Source organism: Archocentrus centrarchus, chromosome 20 (assembly GCF_007364275.1).
Source record: "Archocentrus centrarchus isolate MPI-CPG fArcCen1 chromosome 20, fArcCen1, whole genome shotgun sequence".
In the NCBI taxonomy this organism is placed as follows: domain Eukaryota; kingdom Metazoa; phylum Chordata; class Actinopteri; order Cichliformes; family Cichlidae; genus Archocentrus; species Archocentrus centrarchus.
The window spans coordinates 27,798,789-27,823,397 of record NC_044365.1 but is presented as its reverse complement, the minus strand read 5'-3'; the positions used below and the strand labels follow the sequence as shown (position 1 = coordinate 27,823,397).

General features: G+C 41.0%; 3 protein-coding genes across 8 annotated transcripts in view; 2 read left to right on the top strand and 1 right to left on the bottom strand.

Annotated features, from left to right (window-relative positions):
• Positions 1–13,654, top strand: part of rttn (rotatin) — a 32,351-nt gene extending 18,697 nt beyond the window's left edge. For all 3 annotated transcript variants that reach the window (XM_030756584.1, XM_030756583.1, XM_030756582.1), the window contains exons 29-49: positions 295–423; positions 526–636; positions 1,101–1,259; positions 1,652–1,729; positions 2,486–2,684; positions 2,872–2,969; positions 3,054–3,141; positions 3,498–3,699; positions 3,992–4,082; positions 4,398–4,548; positions 4,799–4,936; positions 5,646–5,842; positions 6,020–6,125; positions 6,292–6,389; positions 6,630–6,707; positions 7,104–7,230; positions 9,482–9,675; positions 10,093–10,363; positions 12,948–13,051; positions 13,322–13,391; positions 13,500–13,654. In XM_030756584.1, the coding sequence (XP_030612444.1) occupies positions 295–423; positions 526–636; positions 1,101–1,259; positions 1,652–1,729; positions 2,486–2,684; positions 2,872–2,969; positions 3,054–3,141; positions 3,498–3,699; positions 3,992–4,082; positions 4,398–4,548; positions 4,799–4,936; positions 5,646–5,842; positions 6,020–6,125; positions 6,292–6,389; positions 6,630–6,707; positions 7,104–7,230; positions 9,482–9,675; positions 10,093–10,363; positions 12,948–13,051; positions 13,322–13,391; positions 13,500–13,579 (2,769 nt within the window). In that variant the 3' untranslated portion in view covers positions 13,580–13,654. The remainder of the gene's footprint in view (positions 1–294; positions 424–525; positions 637–1,100; positions 1,260–1,651; positions 1,730–2,485; positions 2,685–2,871; positions 2,970–3,053; positions 3,142–3,497; positions 3,700–3,991; positions 4,083–4,397; positions 4,549–4,798; positions 4,937–5,645; positions 5,843–6,019; positions 6,126–6,291; positions 6,390–6,629; positions 6,708–7,103; positions 7,231–9,481; positions 9,676–10,092; positions 10,364–12,947; positions 13,052–13,321; positions 13,392–13,499) is intronic.
• Positions 13,545–18,328, top strand: cd226 (CD226 molecule). Of its 3 annotated transcripts, none has more exons than XM_030756586.1 (7): positions 13,545–13,579; positions 14,870–15,193; positions 15,340–15,717; positions 16,069–16,171; positions 16,309–16,363; positions 16,967–17,115; positions 18,021–18,328. In XM_030756586.1, the coding sequence occupies exons 2-6, from the start codon at positions 14,917–14,919 to the stop codon at positions 17,102–17,104; spliced, it is 951 nt and encodes a 316-aa protein (XP_030612446.1). In that variant the 5' UTR covers positions 13,545–13,579; positions 14,870–14,916; the 3' UTR covers positions 17,105–17,115; positions 18,021–18,328. The 3 variants fall into 3 exon arrangements, with proteins under 3 accessions (XP_030612446.1, XP_030612447.1, XP_030612445.1); XM_030756587.1 differs by lacking the exon at positions 13,545–13,579 and adding an exon at positions 14,046–14,202; XM_030756585.1 differs by lacking the exons at positions 13,545–13,579; positions 16,967–17,115 and adding an exon at positions 14,066–14,202 and having other exon boundaries at positions 18,021–18,327.
• Positions 18,329–20,349: 2,021 nt separating this feature from the next.
• The window catches only part of dok6 (docking protein 6), a 50,913-nt gene continuing 46,653 nt past the window's right edge, over positions 20,350–24,609 (bottom strand). For both annotated transcript variants that reach the window (XM_030757081.1, XM_030757082.1), the window contains one exon: positions 20,350–23,314. In XM_030757081.1, the coding sequence (XP_030612941.1) occupies positions 23,160–23,314 (155 nt within the window). In that variant the 3' untranslated portion in view covers positions 20,350–23,159. The remainder of the gene's footprint in view (positions 23,315–24,609) is intronic.

Sequence of the window (24,609 nt, the reverse complement as noted above, 5' to 3'; positions counted from 1 at the left end):
ACCAAAGCAAAAATAATTAGTCTCAGCTGTATTTAATTTTCATTTGGATGCATTGGGCTGCATGACAAGCATACAGTTTGCATTAACACAGAAGCAGCTACTACTGTTTACTTAACTGACTTTGCCTTTGGGGTTCAGATTGTGCAGAATCCAGGTGTAGCATTTGATAACAACTACATACCAAATACAGATGCTAAGGATTTCTGCACTTTGACTATGTCTTTTGTATGGTGTTATAGTCCTAATTGGTACATAAGGATACAATATTTCCAATCTATTCTGTCAATTACACAGGTGCTATCCTCATTTTATGTGGAGTGGGGAGGCAACTCCTTGTCTTTCATGGGAAAAGGTGTGACTAAGAATGCCGTCATCTGCTTGCTTCACTTGTCTCATGAGATGATGCATGAAAACAAGGACAAGGCAAGTGTCAGTGTCTACTTTATAGACAGTGAACACTTTACTGCAACTTATTAAAAGATTTTGGAAGAAAACTGCTTTTTTTTTTTTTTTTTTGTGCACCAGGACATGATTTCCCAGTGGTCTTTGGGGAATGAAGCAGCTGCTGAGGAGGCTAGCTCCTCTCAGCTGGGTTTAGCATGGCTGATCCCGCTATGGGTGGACCGAGATCAAGAGGTAATGATCATCACCGTTATACATGTTTATGAATCAGTGTGTGTACTTAAATATATGAATTCACTGTAAGACAGTACAGCCCCAGATATTTTATTTATTTTACACTTTCATTTGTAAACCCTGCCTGTTTTAAAACAAAGTTTTAGATATTTTGCTTTTGGGACAAAAACAAAGCCCATAACAGTTGCACAGGCGCTCACAGGCATAAAGGAAGTACATGACAGCTAGTCGTACCAAATTCACTGTATGTCTCAAAAATGACTTCCCACACAAGTCAGCCTAAGAGGCTCTCCTGACAAGGAAGACTATGTCTTCAGTTTAAATGTCAGTCTCATATCATAGGGGGGAAAAAAAACCAAAACACCACGGCCAAATTCACATTTATTGCTATGTTTTTCTTTAATATACCGCAACATATCAGTATGCTCTCTCAATGCAAACGTGGACTTATTCTTTCATGCCAGGTGAGATTTGCCAGTTTGAGTTTAGGTGCAGCTCTGTCCTCGATGCCCAGCGGGTGCCAGGCTCTGTGTGCCAGCTGTCAGAACATAAGTGGAGGCCTGTGGGGCACACTGCTCAACATCCTCCTGGATCAACAGGAGAGCAGCATGGTCCGCAGAGAGGTACAGTGTTTGAGCTGCAACTGTGCTCTATAACCGACTGTTGAAGCCAGAAATATTCTGTATAATTGATTATTATAGCTACACAGGTAATAAATAGCTTAACCTGAGGATTCGTAGGCCAAAAATATAGAACGGGGAGAGGTGATTTCTGAAAGCTAAATTCTCTGTTGCAGAGTGTCAAAGTGCTTATTGTTGTTGCTTTGTGTCAAACTGAAAGCAAAGCAAATTTAATTTTCACCTAATGAGGGCTCAGAAAATGAAGCTGGACTTGTATGTACTACCAGCCAAATAAAGGCAGATGGCACTGTTGCTGATTTAGTCTAAGTTGACTGTGTGTGTGTGTGCGTGTGTGTGTGTGTGTGTCCATTTTTTTTAATGGTTTGTGTGTCTAGGCTGCATTTATCCTGCAGAACTTGCTGGTGATGCCTATGCCTGCCAATGCAGAGGAGGCCAAGGACTCCCACTGGCAGGTCAGCAGATCTGCCAGCCAGTTAAAAAGCTTTTATAGACCATGAACTGTTTGTGCTTTCCCTCTCGTTTGGTTTTTCTCTCTTTATTATCCCCCTTTCTGTCCCTCCTTTCCATTCCAACCCATCCTCTCCTCTCTAGTTGAGCCCTGCAGGGTTCAGGGGTGTTGCTAGAATTGAAGCTGTGCTGAGGTGCAGGCTCCCAGCACTGAAATCCAAAAGAATTACATTTAAATCTGTCTCAAAACATTGATTTAATCCTAATTCAGCATGCCATTACTCATGAAGGGAGCTGTGTGTCAGAAGTAAAATAAAAAAAAAAAAAAGGTACTGTGTGTTCTTATCTTATAAAAGCAAAGCTTGTTGTTTACTAAATCTGATGCACACAAAAGTGTGAAGTACAAAGCAGGCCAAGGGAAAAAAGAAAGCAAAAACAGTTACACTTGCTGCCTAGCTGTGCGGGGGCTACATGAAAAGAAAAGAAAAAAAAAAAAAAAAAAAAAGCTAGGACACAAAATGTCATCCTGTAGCTGTGGAGTGACATTTGTAAAATGAATGAAATGATGTCTTACATCACTGGCGCAGCTTAACGAATGCCCTTAACCTCTTCAGTTTGTCCTTTGTTTCAACTCTCTTGTTTGTTTGTTTTTTTGTTTTTTTTTTTTAAATCTGTACATTTCAATGGAGCTCATATTTGTCATAAAAATATGATGTTTACATTAAATCTCTATATTCTGCTTTCACCTTCTCCTCATCCAGCACCCATGTGTTCACGACGAGGTGTCTGGGGTGTCTTTGGTGGGTCTTCCAGCGCTACAGGCTCTGCTCTATCACTGTCAGTATTTCCAGCATGTGGCTCTCTCTGCCTCCAGTTGTTACTGTGGCAGGTACACTTTCCACCTCCAGCCTAGTGCCAACACACACAGCAGTCCAAGACCTCAGGAGAGCACCTCATCTGGTAAGCTCTAATTCTTTTGAGTCTACTTAATTACACTCTTTATGCTGGCTAATGTGGATTTGTTTCAGCAGTACACATCCACAGTGACTTTCATTATTGATCCCCCCCCCCCCCCCCCCCCCCCCCCCAGTTTCTTATAATATTGTTGTACTCTTTATGTTTTATTTTTATTTATATGCTTTCATAGACTCTGAGAATTCTCTGTGCCTTTGGGAATGCAACCCACCAGCACCCACCGTCAACTCTAGCAGACCCTCCAGCTCCCTCTCCACCTCTAGCACTGCGGTCAGCACAGCAATATGCATAGCAATAAATAAACCACTGCATTAAGTCAAATGGATGCTCACATCTTAATGTTGTCCATTATAGATAAGAGATTCAAGGCCACACTCCCCAAAGGCTCCCTCCCCATTGAGCATGATAGAAGATACCCCTGCCAGCAGACTGATGGCTCAAGGTACTAAAAAGAGAAATGTCTGGATGAGTGTGTGTGTGCGCACATGTGCATTCACAACCACAGTAACGCTGCATGTTTAGTTCTTAATACCACATAAACCTTCATGTTTTTTTTTTTTCCACTTTCAGAACAGCAGACCTCACTATGGTCTGATTGTTTTAAACTTAAACCCATCTGTGTGTTTATGTCAGTATCCTAAATACACAGCTAAGAAAGCAGAACATTGTTCTGTTGTTTTTCATTGGTTTAATGCTTGTGATTATGTGGTCAGTGGTTGTCAGTCAGAGACAGATTCACAGCATGTGAACCTTTTTGAGAAAGTGTCTCTGTTTGCCGTCTATTGATGTGTCTCACAGGCCAGAGCGATACAGACACCAGCAACTCCGTTACCTCGCAGGACTCCCTGCAGGGCCGGCCCTCGGCCGGGGAAGCCGTTGTCATGGTAACGCCTGACCTGCTGACGGCCCACTGCGGCCTGCTGACCAACCTGCTGGCCATCCTGCCAGACTTCACCCTCACTGCCATCCGACATAACCGCCTCCTCCGAGTTCTGGCCAGGTAAGAGGCCACATGCTGACTCCACGTGCCCCCCCCATGTATTATTATGGGCAAGCCTTGATTTAAATGTTTCTTAGTTTTTGAGCATAGACTACTTTTGCTACTTCAATCGGTACTTCTAATAAACAGAAGCAGAAAGTTTTTGTCCTTGTAAACACAAACATCCCTGCACCATATTTTTTTGATTGTCTTATAAAAGTGTGCGTATTTGACTAGAATTCATTTTAATTGTAGCCCTAATCCCCTCTAGCGAGTTCCTTTCTTTTGCCGTCATGTTTATTTTCTTCTTCAGTCTGGTGGCTCTTGGGCCCATTGAAAAGTGTCTGACTGAGCTGAAGACACCAAATGTCCTTCCAGGAGTGAGAGCGGACATCAAAAGTCAGGTGAGGAACACTTATGAAGATTTTTTTTTTTTTTTTTAACTTTTCTGTTATTATTCCCTACTACAAAAAAAGCTGTGGGCTGGTTTAAAAAAAAAAAAAAAAAACTAACAGTGTATGTTTGAGTGCAGCACAAGGTTATCTCAGGGCACCTCCAGATTTCAGTGTGGGTGGAATACTTAACACGCTTTTATTCAAAACATACTGTTGTTTTGCAGGTGTTTTTTTTTTTTTTGGGGGGGGGGGGGGTGATAAATTCTTTTCTCTGACTTTAACAGTTTAATGAATATGTGCATGTTTTTGTTTTATTATTTTTAGTTTGTCACCATACTTCAGTTCCTGTCCAGCTTTTCCAAACTTCTGCAGTCATATGTCGCGGTGAGCGAGGAGCCGATTGGTCAGATGGACTTCCTGAAGCAGCTGCTGTCTTCTCTGGTGGCTGTGCTCATGCTGGATACCAGTGATTTAGGTCAGAAAATGATATTACATTTGAAGGAAAAAATGTTTACTCTATAAAGTTGGTAATCATATATAGAATATTTTCCAAAATTGGTATGCAAGCCATCATTAGTGACCTTTTTGCAAAAAGACCCTAACAGTTCCTCAGCAACAAGCCCTTTTTGGACATTGGGCCCACTCTTTCTACAGCGTGCCCTGCAGTGCGCTCTCTGTGTGTGTCTTGTGTCGTAAAATTTGTGACTCACCCTTTCCCTCCTCAGACGCAGGTACCCGGGACGTGGTTTGTATGTGCTGGGCAGACGTGTTTATGCTCCTGGCTACTCTGTTGAAGAGGGACGGCTCAGCAGCGCACCCATCTGTCTCTGCTGCGCTTGGGAGACGCTGGCGAATATTTGCAGGTACGCAGACACTCTGCTCAGTAAATGAGTAAAACTGGGGGGAAAGTAATAACTGCAATTTGCACTATATAATTTATTGTATTATTGATCACTTCTCATATTTCACAATTATACACTATTGTGAAATTATGTATTTCTTTTGATTTTAAACAGCCCACTGTGGTTTTAAGAGACAGGCTCTTGCTTGAGGAAATGAGGTCTTCCATCATAAAAGACTGATAACTCTGATTAGGGTGTTTATGTTGATTGCAGTAACTGACTAAATAATCAAGATTAGCATTTTAGGTATAATTGTGGAGCCTTAAATCTGGTGCCTAAAAAATCAATTCTGTCTTTTTAACATGCTCTTTGCATCATTACTGTTTGTATTAACTTTCCTGAGCAGAAGCTAGGATAGGATAATTGCATCCTGTCCTCATGCTACCCCAACTTGTCTTCCTCTGTGATTAATGACACAGCAGGAAAGTTTGATGAGTCCAGTAAAATAATGCTGTGCGGTTGTGCGTGTATTTTGGGGGTGTCTGCATACACATTCAAGTGATTAGTGTGTTTTTCACAAGCATTTACTGCCTCATTCATGAACAAATATTTCGTTGTCATTGCGTTACATTTGTCATTACATTTTTTTTTTCTTATTGTATGTTTTTCATTCAGTTTAAGAAAGCTGGTTTCCTACAAATTTGCGCTCATTTTCCCCGTATGTCTGCAGGAACATTATCGGTGTGTGTAAGTGAGAAGTTAGCGGAGCCGCTTCTTCACACAGTGGCTCTGCAGTTTCTCTGTGCAATTTTCACAGAGGAAACAAAGATCCGGAGTCAAGAGGTCTCAAACGCCAAGTATGCCACATCTCTCTCCGACATCCTGCAAAGTCCCTCAGCCAGTGAGCTGTGTGAACTGTTATTACAGGTAGGTGTGCGAGCGACAGATATATGATGGCCTCTCAAGGCATCAGCTGTGTTGTTAACCGAGGTGTTCTTGGAATTCATTGGGAATTATTTTTGGAGGAAAAAATATATGGTAAATGCTATGTGAGAATTCAAAATGGTTTGCTTTTTGAGAGTGTGTTATTGTGTGGATTGTCAGAGTTTTGAGAAGAGGACCCTTCAGGACCCTTTAAAGAAGCTCACAGCTAGAGCTCTGATGACACTGCTAGCCTGCAGCACCACAGCTCAAAACTATGCAGCTAAAGGTAATTCACCAAACCTCAGGCTGGAGTTAGATTATCACCTGTCATTTACTCTGAAGTAAACCTATTATTGATTTTTTTTTTTCTTCTGTTAAATAATGCTTAGATAACAATACAAATGTGGTATCATATTGACCAAGTGTGAACCTCTGATTATCTTCTCTTTTAGCTGGTTTAATTGACACCTGTGTGGAGCAGCTGAAGCAAACTTATTCCCAGCTCCATTTGGAGTCGGTCCGACCCGGCAAGGCTTCCCACCGCAAAAAGGCGAGCACAGAGGGCCTGGAAATTTCCAATCTCAGCATTTCTTTCCCCTTTGGATAGAATAACAAACTGAATTGAACATGAATGAGGTTTTTTTTGGTAAATGTTATGAATATGTGTTGTACTTGTCAGCAGAAAGTCTGCTTACAGTTCTTATAAGCTTTTAATGACTGTGGTGAAGAGTATTTTTAACTTTGGAAAATGAACCCTATTGCACTTTGTTTTGTTTTTCCATATTATCAGGATGAGGGCTATTTGAAGGAAGTCAAACTGACTGTGGAGATCCTGCGGAGTGCTCTTTACTGCAACGATGAATGCAAAGTGAGCCTCTGTGCCTGCCTTTTAATTCCCCACTGCTAATTGGTTTTTAATGGAACCCCGGAGTACAAGTGCTGTTCCTGTAAATGAAATTTGCCTAAATGTGCATGGCCCAGCTAACATCTCAGCAAGTTTAGCTTCTTGCACCCTATAATGTCATTACTTATGAGGCTTTTGAGCTGGTTTTCATTTTCTAAGTGGCCTTTCAGTCACTGTTGGTTACCTCGGACTAAAAAGCCATGAAGGCTCTACTGCAGTGTTTACCCTGCCATCATTCTCCTCCCTGTGTGCTTTTCCTGCACACTTAGGAAAATATTGAGGCATTTTATGTTGATTACTGTCATCTGTGTTGGGGCCGTTGTGTAAATCGTGTGTGTAAAAATCTATTTGTGTTTGTAGGTGGTTGCCACAGATGCTCGCCTGACACTGGCACTCAGTGCTCTTTGGCCTTGGCTCCTATTGGACGACCCCACCATGGAGGCGGTTCTGGAGCTTCTGTGTGTCTATACAGCCAACTGCACAATAGGTCTGCATGTTTGTGTGTGTATGTTTTGCCTGCCTGTATGCTCATGTCTTTGTGTAGGCATTGTGCCTGGCCCGTGCCTGCCCATAGCCTCTTTCTGTAGTTAGCAATCTGACTGAGTCATGCACACTTTGCACTAAGAGTCCCATTGTTCTCTCTAATAACCACTGAACAGCATTGCATCTGACTGTATAAGACCGGTGCCTTCTTGTTTGCCACTCACAATAGGCACAGTGTCAGATCCAGAGGTCAGGCTGCATGGCTGTCTCACTGTATGTACAACAGGCAGTTTCGGAACATGATGCTGGGGAGGAACAGAGCATCTCTGTGTTGCTTGAGATATATTCCATCATGCAAATGCAAGAACCTTGTATATGGAAATCAGAAAACCAGAAAGACTTGTAAGAAAGAAAACTGAGTTGAGGAAATGCAAGATTCATAGGAAGGAAACAGTTGGAAAAATTTACTTTGATAAACAGCTTGTGGTACCTTTGATGCGTTTGTGTGCATGCATGCATGTGTGGCTGGCTTAGAAATCAGTTTCATCAGTGGGGGCAAAAGAAGTTTTATGTGCAACACTTATGAACGTTTCTGAAAATGTGTGCATCTGTTTGTGTGTGTGTGTGTGTGTGTGCGCGCGCACATCAATTTGATTGGCACCAGTTCCTCAGTGGGTGCATGTGCGCACTCTGATCTAAACTCCCTCGCTTTAGACCCCCCCACAAGCTCAAGCTGTGAAGCACCAGAAAGCAGTGAAGTCGGGCACAGTATTTCCCTAAAGGTTAACTGAACAGCAGGTTGTGTTCAGGCTGCATGCAGCCAGGCTTAGTATTACACCATACACCCTCAGGCTACCATTCAGTCTCCTGAGACTGCTACATTTCTACTGAACCTTTCATCTCCAGTCTACCTCCTTCATCCAAAGCTTTGTTAGCGTTGCTAGTTTGAGTCAGATTGCTGTTTTCATCTGTGCCACACATATTTTCCGCAGATATTTTTGGAGCAGCCCAAAAACTTGCTCCCACAGACACACAGAAAGTAAAACAAATGAAAATGTGTATTTTTTTTTTTCTTCACTTACATGGGATGATCTCTGTTTTTTGAAGTATGTTGCATGGCTGCAAAATAATTAATCAGCAGCTGAGTCATCGGAGAAACAGCTCCTTATTAAAGCAGATCCCCCTTGTCAGTTTTATGACACACCAGGTTTCTTGACAGGTATTGAGATAACTGCAGGCTAAGATCAGCAGATGCCTGTTGTCAGTGCAGGATTAGCGAAACCATCAAGCTGTCATTTTCTCCAACAAGAAACGTCAAACAGTTTCAGGCTGTCTTGTCAGTTCTCTTTGACTTAAGCTTGTTAATTTCAGTATTTTTGTATGTGACATACAGCCATACCAATTAGTCATGTCAGTTATGCTCGTGCTCATGTGGCTTCATAGTAGAAATAATTGTAGCTACATAATTTGCCTCCTTCCCAGAGTCAGAAGAGCCTAATTGTCATCACCAGAGTATTTTCACAGTGAATGAATATTAAATAAATGAAATACTTTCAAAAGTGTTTTTTAAGCTTTCCGATTCCACCCGTGAAAGTCCTCGCTTTAGGACGCTGTTTCGTGATGTTTTTCTTGGCTCTTAGCTTGGGCCTCGCAGCACTTAAAGCGTTATTGTTCCTTTAAATATACGTTGTATTCTGTGTCGGTGCATGACTTTCACTTGTCTTCATCATTTTGGTTGTTTTGCTAGGCAGTTTTTACACGAAAGTAAGCTCTACGTGCAGCCGCGTGGTGATGTTATGACGTGAAGGGCAGACAGCCGTGCAACCCAGTGCCTCAGTCTGTTTGTGCTGCTTCCAGTGCTGCTGTCTGGCAAGCTAGCCAGCATTAACAAAAACATAAAAAAGAGAGAAGTTCCAAAAAATGAATAAATTGGTGTGTGTGTGTGTGTGTGTGTGTGTGTGTGTGTGTGTGTGTGTGTGTGTGTGTGTGTGTGTGTGTGTGTGTGTGTTAGACTTTTCTTGATGCTAAAAGTGGCAAGAGTAGTTGGAAGTCCAGGCCAGTACTTACAGTAGATTTCACAGTTTAGGACTGGCACATGATTTACTGTGTACTTGTTTGTGTGCTCAATGTTGATCCAGATATCCACAGTGTGCACAATAAGATGTTTCATTTTAAGGTCTTATAAATGTTAATTAATATTAACAGATGAATAAAACATGCATTTTCTCTCTCTCTCTCTCTCTCTCTTTTCCCAGCATGCAGTTCTCTTTGTGGCAGTGGCCCTGGCCTTGTACCGGGATCTAAAGGCTCCTCCACTAGCTCACTTATGCACTCTGTCATGAAGCTGGCCTCGGGGCTTGCCCCAGATAACAGCATCATCCAGAATCTAGCATTCTCTCTCTTGGCTAACCTAGTCATGGCCCGTGACTGCAGATGCCTCCTGCAAAAGGTACGAGACATTATGCGCATACAATTAGTAGGCAAGACGGGGGGGGGGCAAGTTTTGTTATGTTTTTTTGTATGAGATATGAAGGTTTTAGAATTAAAAAAATGGAATTGCTTTGGAAAACAACTTCAAAAGTTAAAAAAAAAAAGTAAGATGTAAGAGACAGTGCAGGTGACTGGCTGTGCATTTTTCTCCCTTTTTTTTTCCTGCAAGTTCACACTCGTAAACTCTTTTTAGACTGTGGGAGACAAGTTCATATGTCAAAAAAAAAAAAAGTATAAGATTGTTAAAAGAATGCAAATGACTTGGATTAAATAACATAAGGTAATCTTGCACTCACCGTCAAGACATCTCTCACTGTTCATAAGAATGAAACTTTAATCCCTGTCCTTTTTTTTGTTCCATTTCTGTGATTCTCAGAATAATTTCCTTCAAGCCTTCTTGTCAGTACCGGTGCCTAAGGCTGCTGGTGTTAAGGCCACTTCTGTAAGTAGTGGTTGGAGCCTTCTGGGCCTATGGCTGAGACTGCTGGCCGGTCTCTCGTTCACAGAGGACGGCCAGCAGAGTATCCTCAGGCTGACCGGAGCCCTGGAACTGCTGGCAGACTTGGCGCCACATCGACGGCACGCGCTGCTCACCCTTCACAACCTCTGCTTCTGCCCTGCCAACAAGTCACACGTCATTGCCAATGGTATGGAAGTTAAGCAGGGATTAAATTTGTGAATCTCACTCAGGGATATGAAAGTGTCCAAAAAAAAAATGCAGCACAAACGGGAAAGTCCAAAATGGCAGATTTGTCAGTGTTTTGCGTGTCCACAGTGTAAGTCAGTGATTAGGGTGTGATTCTGTGCAGCTAAATCTTCCCTGCTGAGTCACTTTGTTTACCCTCAATAACACTCCACAGAGACCACAGGGAGACTTGTGGTCTACCTAAGATATGTACCTTCTGGTGGTAGCTCAGACATATCGATGGCATTGGTAGCAAACCTTCCCTCAGTTTTCTCTTTTTAAGTGGATAAAATGATAATTTTGTGCAAGGCGCCATCATAAAGTTCTGAGACTGCTCCATAAAATACAAAAACCATACCTGAATTCAGTTTTCTCCAAGTCCCCTTCAAAGTCATCTTCTTATGCACTCCTGAACCGCCTTCAGTGCTCTGCTGTTTTTATATCACTCCTTCGAAGTCCAAGTTTGACCACTTGTCTTGCCCTTCTGTGCGTGGGCCTCAGACGTGTGCAAAAAGTGATCAGAAATTTAAATCAGGTTTGGCAGACTTGTTTACGACTACACAACATATAGTGGCTTAAGCTGCTCTGCGCTCACACAGATTGTGAGCAGAGAAAAAAAAAATACCACAAATCAGTTCAGTTCTAATCAGCTGAAATCAGCTGGTTAGGAAATTTCAGCATGCTTGAAATCAAAAATATTGTCAGGACTGCTAAACTGAAGTCAAACCAAAAGTGACTTTTGAAAATAGTATGCAGCATACACTGTATGAATAGTACTGTATATGCTAGGCATAGTACGCATATTATATTACTATGAGGCAGAGCTTTTGAATGCAGAATGAAGACTAATGTGCGGTATCAGCAATAACTCTGAGGATTAAAGCTACTAAAAATGTCGAGCACTTTTAAGTTCAGTGTCTGTAATATTTATTTTTGCAAATGTAGGCCAAATGCTACAGCGAAGTGACAATCAGCGATTCTACGAGACGTAGATGAAAGCGGAGGAAGTCGTTGAGAATGAAAAACCGATTGTGTCCCCCATGCAGTGCACGCTGCAGGTGGGAGTTGTGGGACCAGGTGCAACAACTATGTGACCGTATATCTGATTTCCTGTGGAAAGATCATGTTTCCTGTTTTTTTGCATACAGCAAGATTTCCATCAATCACATTAGAGAAAATGAGCAAAAGAAATCTCACTGCATGATCAGAAATCAGCAAGAATAAGTAACGGTTGAAAACCAGTGTCGCTGTGAGGTATGTGACCCAGATAATAGTGTAGAAAAACGTTATTTGCACATAAAAATAAAGTCTTGTGTTGTCCACTGTAGAAAATCTATTTTTCCTATTAAGGTTAATTTCGGCATGTAGACCAGCTAACAAAAGCCTTCGTGTAATGGACCAGACTTAATGAGGCTGTGGCGCCTGCACTGTAAATGCAGATGAACAGTCATTAATGCAGTAGTTCAGTGATTAATCTATGCTTGTTCTGTTCTAAGCTTCTGTGAACTGTGGCCAAACTGGGGGGGGATCAGGTTTTGCAGACGTCTTATGAAGGTTAAATGGCCATTAGCATTTCTAACAGGCTGAATTCAGTGACTCAGCCAGGCTCCTGCTCTCTGCAGGCTTGGGTCCTAAAGTTGTTGCCATTCAGTCCTCATCTCCATTCGTCCCTTTGAGATTTTGATTCAAAGTTGCGCATGACAGTTGGGCAACAGCACGCCAACCTTTCAAATCCTAGGGCACCGTTTTCCTAGCTCAGTTTGGAGATCCTGGGAAGAGCAGATGGCACGATCGTGCTCATGATCGAGCTCACAATCAACTGCATGATGGTTATCATGTTTAGCTTTAGTAAGCAATTATCCGGAAATTTTGCTGATTTTGTGGTTAATCTGTTTTGACTGAGGAAGTGGCGCCTTTTTCCCAGGTATCTGAAACCCGTGTCAGGTTGGGAATTTCCACAGCGCTAGTTTTTCCCCATTTCTGACAGTTAAATCAGATAAAACACTATATTAAACATATAATCAGCAATAATTTATATACATAATAGAGTTTTGTTATTTATTTTATTTTGATTGATTATAACCTGAAGTAATCATCCCACAGTGACTTCATTATAGTCGCGTACTGTGAATCACACGCTTCATGATTAAATACAGATTCAGTGTTTCTTATTTTTAGCTTTTCAGAATCACTTTTCAATCAAACTTCCCTAGCCTCTGATCCGTGGTGGTACAGATGGCATATAGAAGAGGTTCCCACTGTGGCACGCCTGGAGATGAGTGCCGGCGGGGCGAATTCTCCGTTGTAGAATGAGGTTATTGTTTCATTCTCCATTTGTGACCTTTTTGCTTAAAGCTGTTTTTCTGGGCTCTCTCTTTGACCTAGAGCTTGTTGAGACCTTTCCTCCGTCTCATGATGCTGATGAGACTTCCTGGATCTAGCATCCATGTCAAAAAAAAAGTTATTTTCAAGCCTTATTGGCACCTGCAAATTACTGGTTATTGAATGCTGAATTCACTATAATAATCTGCACGTCTTTCTTTCAGATAAAGCCATGAAGGTGCTGCTATCCTGTCTAGAAAGTAAAGTGATGGAGACCCGATGTATGGGAGCTTCTGCAATTTGGGCATTGCTCCATAACAATCAGAGGGTACGCACACGCGCACATATACACGCGCGCGCCATAGTACTAAAACCTTTAGTGTGCTTTTATTGGCTGGTGTTTGAGTTAATGGTTGAATGAAACCCTCTCCCTGCTTGATTCTCTGCCTGTAAGACAGATTTGCCAGAAAGCTTCACTGTTCTCTCACTTTCAGTGCAGATGACCAATGTTTTTTAATTTCCTGATTATAAACAACAAGAAAAAAAGAACTGCTATCCTCTCCATAATTTGTTCTAATTTCCTCATTTCCTCTCAAAGGCCAAGACTGCTTTGAAGTGTCCTTCTGTTCGATTGAGAGTTGAGAAGGCTCATTCCATCTCAAAGAAGGGTACGCGTGAATTCACTCTCAGATCTGCGTCTGTCTCAGTACTAAATTTGAACATTTGAAGTTTTTGCATGTTTCACTGTTAATGCTGGTGTGTTTTCTAAATTGCAGATGCCGACAGCAAGCAGGAGCCCATGAACACCTACCTGCTGGAGTGCCTTGAAAACCTTTCTCAGCTTCTGAATACCTGAGTTCAGTGTTTTTGTTTTTGTACCATGTTTACATCTTTTAAATGTGAATTATATTAAAGTGATTTCAGGTTGTCATGTCTGATCTTATTTTGGTCTAAACTTTTGTGAGAGCAGTGGTGTTCTCAGTACTGCTTTTGTGGTGGTGGTGATGGTAAGGTGCTTTTCCACACTGTGTCACTTTTGGCTTACTGGTGAAAATCATCACAAAATATTCCAGAAACACAGGGGGAGGGGGGGCTGTCCACAGGAAACAGACAGGGCATGTCTATTTATCTTCAATTTCAAATTTGTAATCTATAATTATGAATTTTGATTTTTAATACGTCAAACACTTCGTTATAAAATCCACCAAGTAGTGTTATGTCAGAAGTTTGCCATCCAATCCCAGTTCTTGTGATAAAGTGCCCCTCTGTGTGGAATGAGCCAACAGTGAGCTACCGTGAAGTGAACCCCCTTCGCTCAAGTGTTTCTCTGTAGCCACAGAGCTAGCAGGAAGTGCAGCCTGGGTGCCTCCACTCGTCTCATCAATGCAGCTTTCATTCTCCCTCTGTGGGGCAAGATGGAAGCTGTACAAAAGGACTGCTGGTACTTCGTGGTACTTATCTTTCTCCCTTTTCTTAAAGGTATGGGCTTTATTGGTTTTGCAGGGTTTTTTCAAAAATAAAAAGGGCACTGTGACATAGTTTTATTAACTGTTCAGAGTGATGTTTTTGGCCTTTAAGGATATTTTTCTTTTTTTTTAAGTAATTTACCTAAATCATTTTATGATATACTTTATCGTATTTGTCTAAATTGTTCAAACCAAAAGAATTCAACTTTTCATTCTTTCTTGAATTCGATGATAAGCCTGTAATTGTACATTTTTCTCGGCATTACTATTCTAAACCTGGCTCTCCAAAGGGCTTCACTGGATTGGAAACCAGTTGTCATTCAGCTCAGATAAAAGGCTTTGAAAAACTTGGAGGCTTGATCACCAACTATTGTCAGCTGTTTTTATGTGTACTGGCCTAAATTAGCCTAATTACCATAGGGTGAGGGAGGATCTCAGTTGTGAATTGCTGTGGTAATCTGCAAATAGAGGAGCCCCCTTGTGTATGAGCAAACCTGACTATTTAAATGTGCAGAGTTTCACTACCAGTGAAGGGGAGATATTACAGTAAAATGAACTATGACAGTTAGAAAAAGTTTTTTTTTTTAATTTGGTATAATTTTGTAGCTTTACAGACCTTGTGATATGCGTATTGTGTCATGATTCAGATGCTAACAGAAATAAAAAATCCCTTTGTCCAGTTGCTGTCCAGCAGAGAGTGATCGCTACAGTTAGACTGGAGGAGGGGATGGTTCTGGACTGCTTGTGCCCCTGGGATGGCAACCTCAGCATGGTGTCTTGGACCAAATTGTCAGAAAAAAATCCAGTGGCTGTTTTCCATCCAGAGTTTGGAGTGGCTCTTTCTCACCGTTTCCAGGGAAGAGTAGATTTTCTGAGAACCACACCTATGGATGGCAGTATTTCCATTAGGAATGTCACTCATCAGGACATCGGGCTTTACTACTGCTCTGTTCAGACCTTCCCTCAGGGGCCCTGGACCAAGCACATTCAGGTGGAGGACTTGGGTAAATATGGCCGAAAGTGCACGTGCTGAGCTTTCTAGTATCATTCCCACCTCCCCTGCTCAGTGACTAAAAATAGTGAAAAGGAAACTTAGAGTGCCATTCTATAATTTCCAGCACCTATTTAGCTTTCTTTCTTTCACTTACAGATGAGCCACCAGAAGAAGACCCCACAGAGCCCCCACCCCCACAGGAAACTGTGGCAAACCACGAGGTCGTAGCAGAGCAGAACAGCAACCTGACCATCGAATGTAACCATCAGCATAATGGCACCGTTAACCAGGTTGTATTGGAGAAGATGCTCCATGGCCAGCCCTGGAGAATTATTGGCGTGTGCAAGAAGACAGAAGGAGGCCTGGTGGGAGAGGATTACAGCGACAGGGGCAGGATCAGCTGTGCAGACAGCCTGGATATGAGTCTGCAGTTGACTCAAGTGACACAGGAAGACGATGGTTTTTACCGCTGTACTTTTAACACAGATGCAGGACAGCAAACGACCACCGTGCAACTCACCACTGTCGCCCCAGGTACAAGTCAGGCATCCGTATGTCGTTAAAACACGCATACATTCAGCACTCACATTTAAAATGCTTGGATGCAAGTGTGCATAAGACCAGTGGTGATCATGGGTCTTGAAGCAACAAAAAAGAAAAAAAACTTGTGATGTCATTCACAGCTGCTCAGAAAAAAACCTCATGTGCTTAAACCACAGATGCTTGTGGCTGTGTGACTCTGTAGTGTGAGTGAGTGGTTTAACTGTGTGTCATGGAGCAAGTCAGAAAAAGTGAATAAAACCACTTGTGTCAAATAAAAGAATCAGAAATGCATTATTTTCACACTGTTTTGTTCCTTGTCCACCCCCCCTTACATATATGTAGGTGGATTCAGCCTGTCGTTATACATGATGTACATTTACATCGGGGCTGGAGCAGCTGGACTTGTTCTACTCATTGCCATCATCATCGTAGTAATGAGGCAAAGGTAAGATATCAGCAAACAAAAAAGTAAGGCTGGCTCTCTCTAGTCAGCGAAACTAAGTCCGAGGCCATGCCAGTGTCTCGGCTCGGCTCTGATAATGAAAAAAATAATGAAAATCCATTTCTCTGAAAACCCCCCAGAAAGCGGAACAAGAGAAAGGAGTACAGAGTCAAACTGCACCCATCCCAGGGACAGGTAGGCATTGCATCGTTCATTTTATCCACTCTTCTCTTCACTCTTGACACCTTTAAGGTGCTCCCTTACCTTCTCATCAGACTTGCACTTAATTACAAAGCCATTACACTTTACAGTTAATCTCAGCTGAGACAGCACCTCCTACTCACTTAACTAATCCTAATTAACTTCAGCGTTAGCTAAAAATGTGCTTGAATAGAAGCAGCTTGTCAAAATGTAGCAAAAATGGTTAAAAACCAGACTTTGTCGTGATATAGCTATGTCTTTAATATTATCTTTATTGCTTGCAGTTAAAAAAAAATGTGGTGCATCATCTTAAACTGGTGCAGTTATTAATACCCTGAATTCTTCAGAGTTTAATTATTTGATGTAAACGAATACATAAGAAACTTTTTAATAATTTGCTGAGTTCTTTATGCAAGTTTGAGACAATTCTTATGTAATAATATGTTATTTATTAGCGTGATCGTAGATTAGAAAGCATATTTCAGATTAAGCCCATCTTAGTGGAAAAGTAATTGCATTTTGCCAGGCTGCTGCACCACTACCACCTGCTTTGGTCTAACAGCTTAAAAACCATTAACATTCGCTTCATCCTCACAGCCAAACTTCTATGAGAACATCCCCATGTGCCCCAGGATAAAGAAATCCAGACAGATCAGAAATTGCCCCGTTTATGCCAACCTACAGACTGTACAATCCATGAAAACCGCATCCAACCAGCGCCGGTGTAATAAGTAAACCCACAAAAGGTACTGGATAATGTTGATCTGTCACAGCTCTGTGTGTGCCTTCCAGCCTGTCATAAACAAAACACATCGAGTGTTTATCTGAGCAAAAAAAAAAAAAGTACCTGTGTTGACATGAACAATAATTTATTTGATATTTTTCATTAGATGTTGGGATCACACTGACACTGATTAGCATTCATGCCGTGGTTTCAAATGTGTTCACAAGTCGGGGCTTATCTGCGAGTCAGAACGCTGACAGGGGGCTGTTTGGGTCCAGCCTTGCTCCCTCTAATTAAATGTAGTATGTACTGCATAATTGCTGTTGAGGAAGTATTTGTTTTGTGCATAACAATATTTGACAGCAACCATCACGCAGAAGAGAAGACAAAAGGCTGCGTAATCATTCTTTTCACTTCTCTAACCCCCGAGTAAAACGACTGACAAAAGCCTTTGTAATTGCCCTCCTTTTACTTTCATCCCTCCTGGTTTCCATTCAAGGATTGACAATGGCGTCTAATCATGTAACGGAAGAGAAAAGCAATCACTCAGCACTGTACCATCGCTTGAGACCGTTGCCTTCCCCCAATGGGGCTCTGTGTCTGGGATGGCTGCATTCTAGTTACATCACACTCCTCGTACGAGAGCTAAACTCTAATTAGCTAATCCTGTGCTTTAGTTTAGCTCCTCAGACTTTGTCTGCCTGCTGTTTATTGATGAGTGTTTGTTCCTGTTGTTCTTCTTTCTAAAATGTGAAAAAAAAGGCATTTTATGATAAGCTGTCAAAAGTTTTCCAAGTTGTATTTATTTATTTTGTTTCCAGATTTTTTTTCAAGCTTGCATTCCTAAATCAATATTTAGGGTTTGTGATACTGTAGTGCTGTTAAGCCGTGTCCTGTTTGTGTAATCTAATTCATTTATCTCCATAGAAATGGAGGCAGTGGCAGAGGCAGTAATGGATAGGCGGACTATTCCGCTAGGAACAAGACAAATGTGGACAAGGTAGAAATGTGGAACATGAAGGGACAATAAAATCACAACTTTTTTTGCTTTCATTCACTTATTTTGCTGTTCCAAGCGAACCAGAAGAATCTGTAACTGTACATTTGGCTGTGATCACACTGATGATGCCGTGTGTGTGTGTGTGCGTGCGTGTGTGTGTGTGTGTGTGTGACCAGCCATACTGAAACCGATGTGTGCGACTGTTAATGATTTCATGTGGTATGAATAAAACTGTGTTACTGCCTCTGTTTTCTTCTGTTTGCCTGTGTTTGAGTTTGTAAAATACAATCATTGCTAAAGTCATTTCTAGGAAACCAAATCATTTCCTGTAAGCCATAAAGAGGTGGCCGATCACACGTGGGCAAAATATGAGTCATGATGTTCTAAAAGAAAAGCAGCCCCCATAAAGTCACATTTTTTGCAAAGCGGCGAATGACTGCAGAGTCTGTGCTGCTATTTAACTCGATTCCAGTGCAGCGTGTTTCATCAGTGATGCTCATCACATAATTTGTAAGATGTCAACTAATTTGGACGTCCATATAGCATTTAGGTGGATTTCTCTTTCCTGATGGCAATATTTTCATTATAACCTGTCATATTTAGATCCAGTTTTTCAATGTGTGGCCCTTTGCTTACTTTACCCAAGTCAGTATTGGCCCTCTGGGAGGAAAAAAATGAGTTGCCCTGATTTCTGGTGACACTGGTTTACTTAAAAAAATAATTATCACACTACCAGACATCAGTACACCAACAACTGAGATATAAAACAGCCAAGATAAGAACTCTCATACATCTGTTTGTGAACCACAATGACAGATGGAAAGATAGAAGAGGTATAAAAGAACAAAGTGTATATTGATAACCTATTTATAACCCCCTAACACAAAGGTAATGTGTTAACCACCATCCCCAAAACCACCAATGAGCTTCAGCGCTTTTCTGAACGAACACAGAAGAAAAAAGTAGTGTGAGTGAGGGGCTTGTGTTTTTCAACTAAATTAAACTGAGGAATGTGTGAAAACGCTGGTATACGCATGGAGCAGCTAAAGGGGGGGAAACTGCAGTACAGTCACGGAAAAGAAAGTACACCCTCTCCACCACCGTGCTTTCTCTACACACGGCCCCGTGCATCGCAGCCAAACAGCTCCACTTTTTTCTCTTGTCTGTCTGAAGAACATTATTACAGAAGTCTTGTGGTTTGTTCAGATGCAACTTTTGCAAACTCAAGCCGCGCTGCCACATTCGTTTTAGAGGGAAGAGGCTTTCTCCAGGCAGCCCTTCCAAACAAGCCCTACTTGTTCGGTCTTTTTCTAATTGTACTGTAGTGAACTTTAACATTTAACACGCTAACTGAGGCCTGTAGAGTCTGAGATGCAGATCTTGGGATTCTTTTCTGCAGTTTCTCTGAGCAGTGCACGGTCTGACCTTGGGGTGAATTTGCTGAGATATCCACTCCTGTTATGAATAATCATCATCACTGTGGAATGCTAAACTTTAAATTGTTTGGAAGTGGCTTTTCTCCTTAACATTGTGTTAACACGCACCTGAATGCTCCAGACCAGCAAACTGCCAAAACTTCTGCCTTTATAGAGGAGCTCGCAGTTGCTGACGATCAGTTAATCAACCATTTGATTAGCAGCAGCTGTCTATAGGAATTATTGCTGAACCTAATAATTCCTGTAGAAGCAGTAAGGCTGTATCTACAGGAATTATTAGGTTCAGCAATAATTCCTGTAGAAGCAGTAAGGCTGTATCTGTTTTTTCACTCACTGCTTTTGCATTTTGGCCAAGATTTTTATTAAATAATGACATGGTGTTTTACGTTGTGTGTTATTGTGCATCTGAGGTTGTGTCATCACACTGTAATGATCGTAGCATATCGAAGTATGCTTGTATGTTCCTATCTCCTCGTTGATGAGTGGACCAATCTCGATTAAACTTTGCATAAACATAGGGCACTGTGAGTGCCAACATCTATATGGCATATACAAATATAGTCGCTTATATTCGTACATTTGAGAGTTCAATTAGCATTATTTCCTGCTTCTTAAAACATTAAAACTGAAAGAGGGGGTACTTTCCCATGACTCTAACTTAACATTTGTACTTTTTTGTGTTATTGCAAAGTTTTCCCCATTACCAGACTTTTTTTTTTTTCTAAAGCTTAGCTAAAGCACGTTAAGTAAAATAACCCTAAATGTACCCACAGAGAGCATCCTAAAGACAAAGAAAAAAAAAAGCTGATACATGGCAGAACATTGAATTTATTAACTTTTTTTTTTTAAATCATCAAAAACATTACATATGTACATTTAGTGAAAACTGTAGTCCTACACTCATGTATTAAAAGTGCTATTGTAATCTATGAGAACGCAAAACATGGCGGACACAAACACAATCGTATAGTAATGATAACAGCTCTTCGTGACACTCCTACAAACAAGTGAATAGCTACAGTGAACAAAAAAAAAAAAAAAAAAAAAAAAACAAACAAAGCTGCAAATGACAAACACAATCAACTAGAAATTTTTTTTTTTCCAGTCATCTCAGCACAGCTCCCAAAGCAATGGAACAACTACACATTTAACCACACTTGAGCAAAGACTCAACTTAGTTAGAGCATAAATGTGGCCAGATATGTCAACAGCTGTATCAGTGAACTCTGCAGCGCAGACTAACAACCATCTGTGGCTTAAATTAATGAGAGGATTGAGCTTTTTTTCTTCTTCTTTTTTTTTTTTAAATAACATTTTTCACAAAATAAAGTGACTACTGCAAAACTGAATTTGAACACAAAATAAGCACTTGTAACTTTGCAATTATTAAAACATAAAAACCATCAGGACCAGAAAAAGGACCAAAGAAAAAAAAAAACACCTTTTAAAAATTATTACATTTGACACGGAGGCTGTTCCCTAAAACTGATTGTCACTGGAAACCGTCATGATTAACCTACACAATGCTGTAATCTCTGAATTGGGGAAAGAAAAGAGGAAAAAAAAAATGAACTAATTGGATGCATGAAAAAGATCAGCACAAATATTTAGAGATGAACTTGTGTCCAGTGATTGCCATCCACGGGTAATGGGTTATACTGAGTATTGGAGGTGTCACATGGCATTTCACAGCTGGGTCTTAAGGAAATTTTGCAAAGCTGTTTTGAAGATACTAAGCAAACTGGTCTGGTCAACGACGGTAAACTCAAAACCCAAAGACGTCGCTTTGGTTAGATCTCACACTCCACGGTCTGTGTGTCAGAAGGCACTTCTTACTCAAGGACGACAGTGTAGTAACATAATAACAGCAGCTTTTCAGTCATGTTACAGAAAGGACTGGAAGCAGATGGAAAACAGGACCGTAGGTAAGTAGTGGGGGTCGCTGTGAGGCTGCTGGATTTGAAATTGTGCGAGATGGGGGGGGTCAAAACCATGTCAATATCATGCTCCAACATGTTACATTGTATCATCTGTACCCAAAAAAGGGTGGGAAAAAAATAATTTTAAATGATGATTTATGGTTTTACAGGTGCTGATACACACATTCAGTTACCTTTACAGAGCAAAGCTTGCTGTTAGCGGTACTTCAACATTAATCATAAAAACATGAAACGAGTGCTATCTGCCAAAGTTAAAGTTTTATATTTTTGTTTTGAATTCAGTTTTGTTTCAGTTCGTTTCCAGAGTGGGTTTGCTTGTTTCAGTTCAGTTTTTATTGTTTGAAAATGTTTCATTTTACTGTAGTTTTCATTCATTTCAGTGGAGGGCACATGTCAAAAGGTCAGATTTAGGAAAATCAGCATAGGTGTTACAGTAAAAACGCAAAGTTCTCAAGGCAGTTGACTCATCATCATGTAGACATCCAAAGTCTCAGTAAACATGTCCATGTTGTGATCATTTTTTATTTTTTTTTAGCCAAACTAACAAAACTAAAACTATTAGTTTTCCAAATTCACAAAATCATTTGTTTTATTTTTATTTTAGTTAAATACTTTTTTTTTTCACATTTAGTTTTAGTTTTTAGTTTAATTTAGTTAACTATAATAACCCTGGTATTTGTCATCTTATCTAATATTACATTCACTCAGAAAGTTGGCGATAATTCTGGTACATAATTTGTCGGCTTGTTGATGCAGCACAGGCAGGAACAGCAGACTTTAAGAAGATTTCCTTAGAGTGCAGTTTCACATACTGTGTGTCTTTTTCTTGGCTACCATTTAATCTGTAACATAGTATCAGTAACCAAGTCAGGTAAAGCAATATCTAGTTTATGCTTCTTTTTTTTTTCATATCAGTACACGAATGGACTGGAGTTGGAAGAATCATTTCCCAGCTTTCTGAAATGGGAACCTCTGATCAGTACAGCAATTGATTTAAAAATTTTTTCCCTAAATTAAACTGTGTTAAATTGTGTCCACTACTATATCCTTGAAACGAATATCTGAATGACTCTTTCCTTTTGCTGGTTCTAACCGATTAAGGGCTTCAGCTGATTCGTCACTGCCGTCAGCATCAAGCAGCTTTTGTGTAAGGCATTGATCAGTTTCACATTCTTGAGAAAAAAAGAAAGCAGAATGCGGTGAGTGTGGGAGTATTATGTGTCAAAACTAGTTTCTCTTGAATTGGTTGCAGAGGCTGTACATCAATGGGACGAGCCTGACGGTATTTCAGCAATTTTGTAATAAAAGTTGACGCTGTTTTACAGTGGACCGTGGTTTTGTTGGTAGCAATTTGTTTCTTGTAAGGTAATGATGCAGTGCTTTTAAACAGGGATTGGGAGGAGGGGATTCATGCTGGCTTTAAAAGGATAATGTCAACATAAAACACTTGAAAACTACACTTAAAGGATTTTTTGGTACAATCTCTGAAGCTACTTCGGCTGTCACACGTCATACAAGAAAAGTACGAGCCTCCTCGAAATCCTTTTCCCGTACGGCTCGCTCTACAGTTGACACTACTGTCTGTATCGCCATAATATGATATATTACACATGTCACTATACATATTTCTACATCCTCTCTAAAGCAGTAGGTGAAGTGTTCAGTCCAGTGTTGATTGAGCATTTCTGTGTCATTGAAGGGGTCTCAGGCTGCAACTAGATTCACAACCACTAGAGGGCGATGGTGCCTCTCGCTGGTGCTGGCTCTCCTCCTGCTCAGGCTCATCAGACAGAAAGCTGGGGAACGTCTGTGCTCTCGGGATGAAAGTCATCGTCAGGCCTGTTCCTGTGGGAGGGAAAAAGAAAAGTTTCAAGTGAGCACTTCTTTTTTTTTTTTTTCAAGAAAAAATAAAATTAGCTGATCTATTTCTTCTATCTGGACCTCTCCTGCAACACTACAGTATTGTTTCTAAGACTATAATCATGGTGCAACTGTTGCTTAGCTACTGTCCATGGTAATAGCTTTATGAAGATGAAAGTATATCTCTGGCATTCTCAATTTAGGTAAAAGGATCTTTTAAAGCCCTCTGATGAAGGTGGAGGTCCTTTTCAGATATACAAAATCTATAAACTCTAAGTTGTATAATAGGAACAGATGTGACATAAAAGCAACCTTTCATCTCAGATAAACAACGCCATTCGGCCCTCTCATCTTCCTCGACCGCTGCCGTCCCTCTTTCCTGCTATCTCCTTCTCCACCTTAATTTAAATTAACTGGCCCAATTTGTTGTGCAGTTTATATTGGTTAAATGCACTGAAAGTGAGTAATGGATACTTGTGGGTGGAGGGCTGTTCTTGTGCAACTGCGGGACCATTAATAATATATTAGAATGCTGCTTGGAGATGTGCACACAGAGGTGGGTTGAGGATAAAGTGGCTGGCAAGCTGCTGATCATGCACCAAACAAGGAGGAAGTGGCCAATGATCAATATTGCAGGAGGTGCGAAACCTAACACAACACTGTAATCAACTCTAACCTATAGCATACACGGGGCCTGCTAACATAGCTGGCTGGGAGAAGCTGCTGCATGTCAATATTTTTCAGGCACTCCAAATGAAGTCACCTACACAGGTTAATTGAAATTTGATTAACAAATTAAAATTGCATTGTCTCCCCCCCCCCTACCGAAGGCCATACAGAAAAGAAATGATAGTCATAATTTTCACTGCCTTTAATAGTGTTAAACTACTTCTTGGCAAATATGATTTTAAGCTGTGCAAATCATTTGTAACACACACACTCTCTCACACACACACACACACACACACACACACACACACACACACACACACACACACACACACACACAGCAGAATCCACGTGCATAGCCAGCAGCACCAGTTATGGCACCAAAGGGAACTGGGATTAGACACGCTGCCACTTCACCACAACACAGCAATCAATGTCAATTGTGAGTGCACATCAGTACCACAGACAGAAGTCTTGTTTTTTTGGGGTCTGGTGGGGGGTGGGGTGGGGGGTGAAAAGAAACGATGCACAAGTAAAGACAGATACTGAGGAGGAAAAACACAGAAAAAGCATTTTCCTGTGTGAGTTCAGGGAACAGCTTGCAAGAGGAA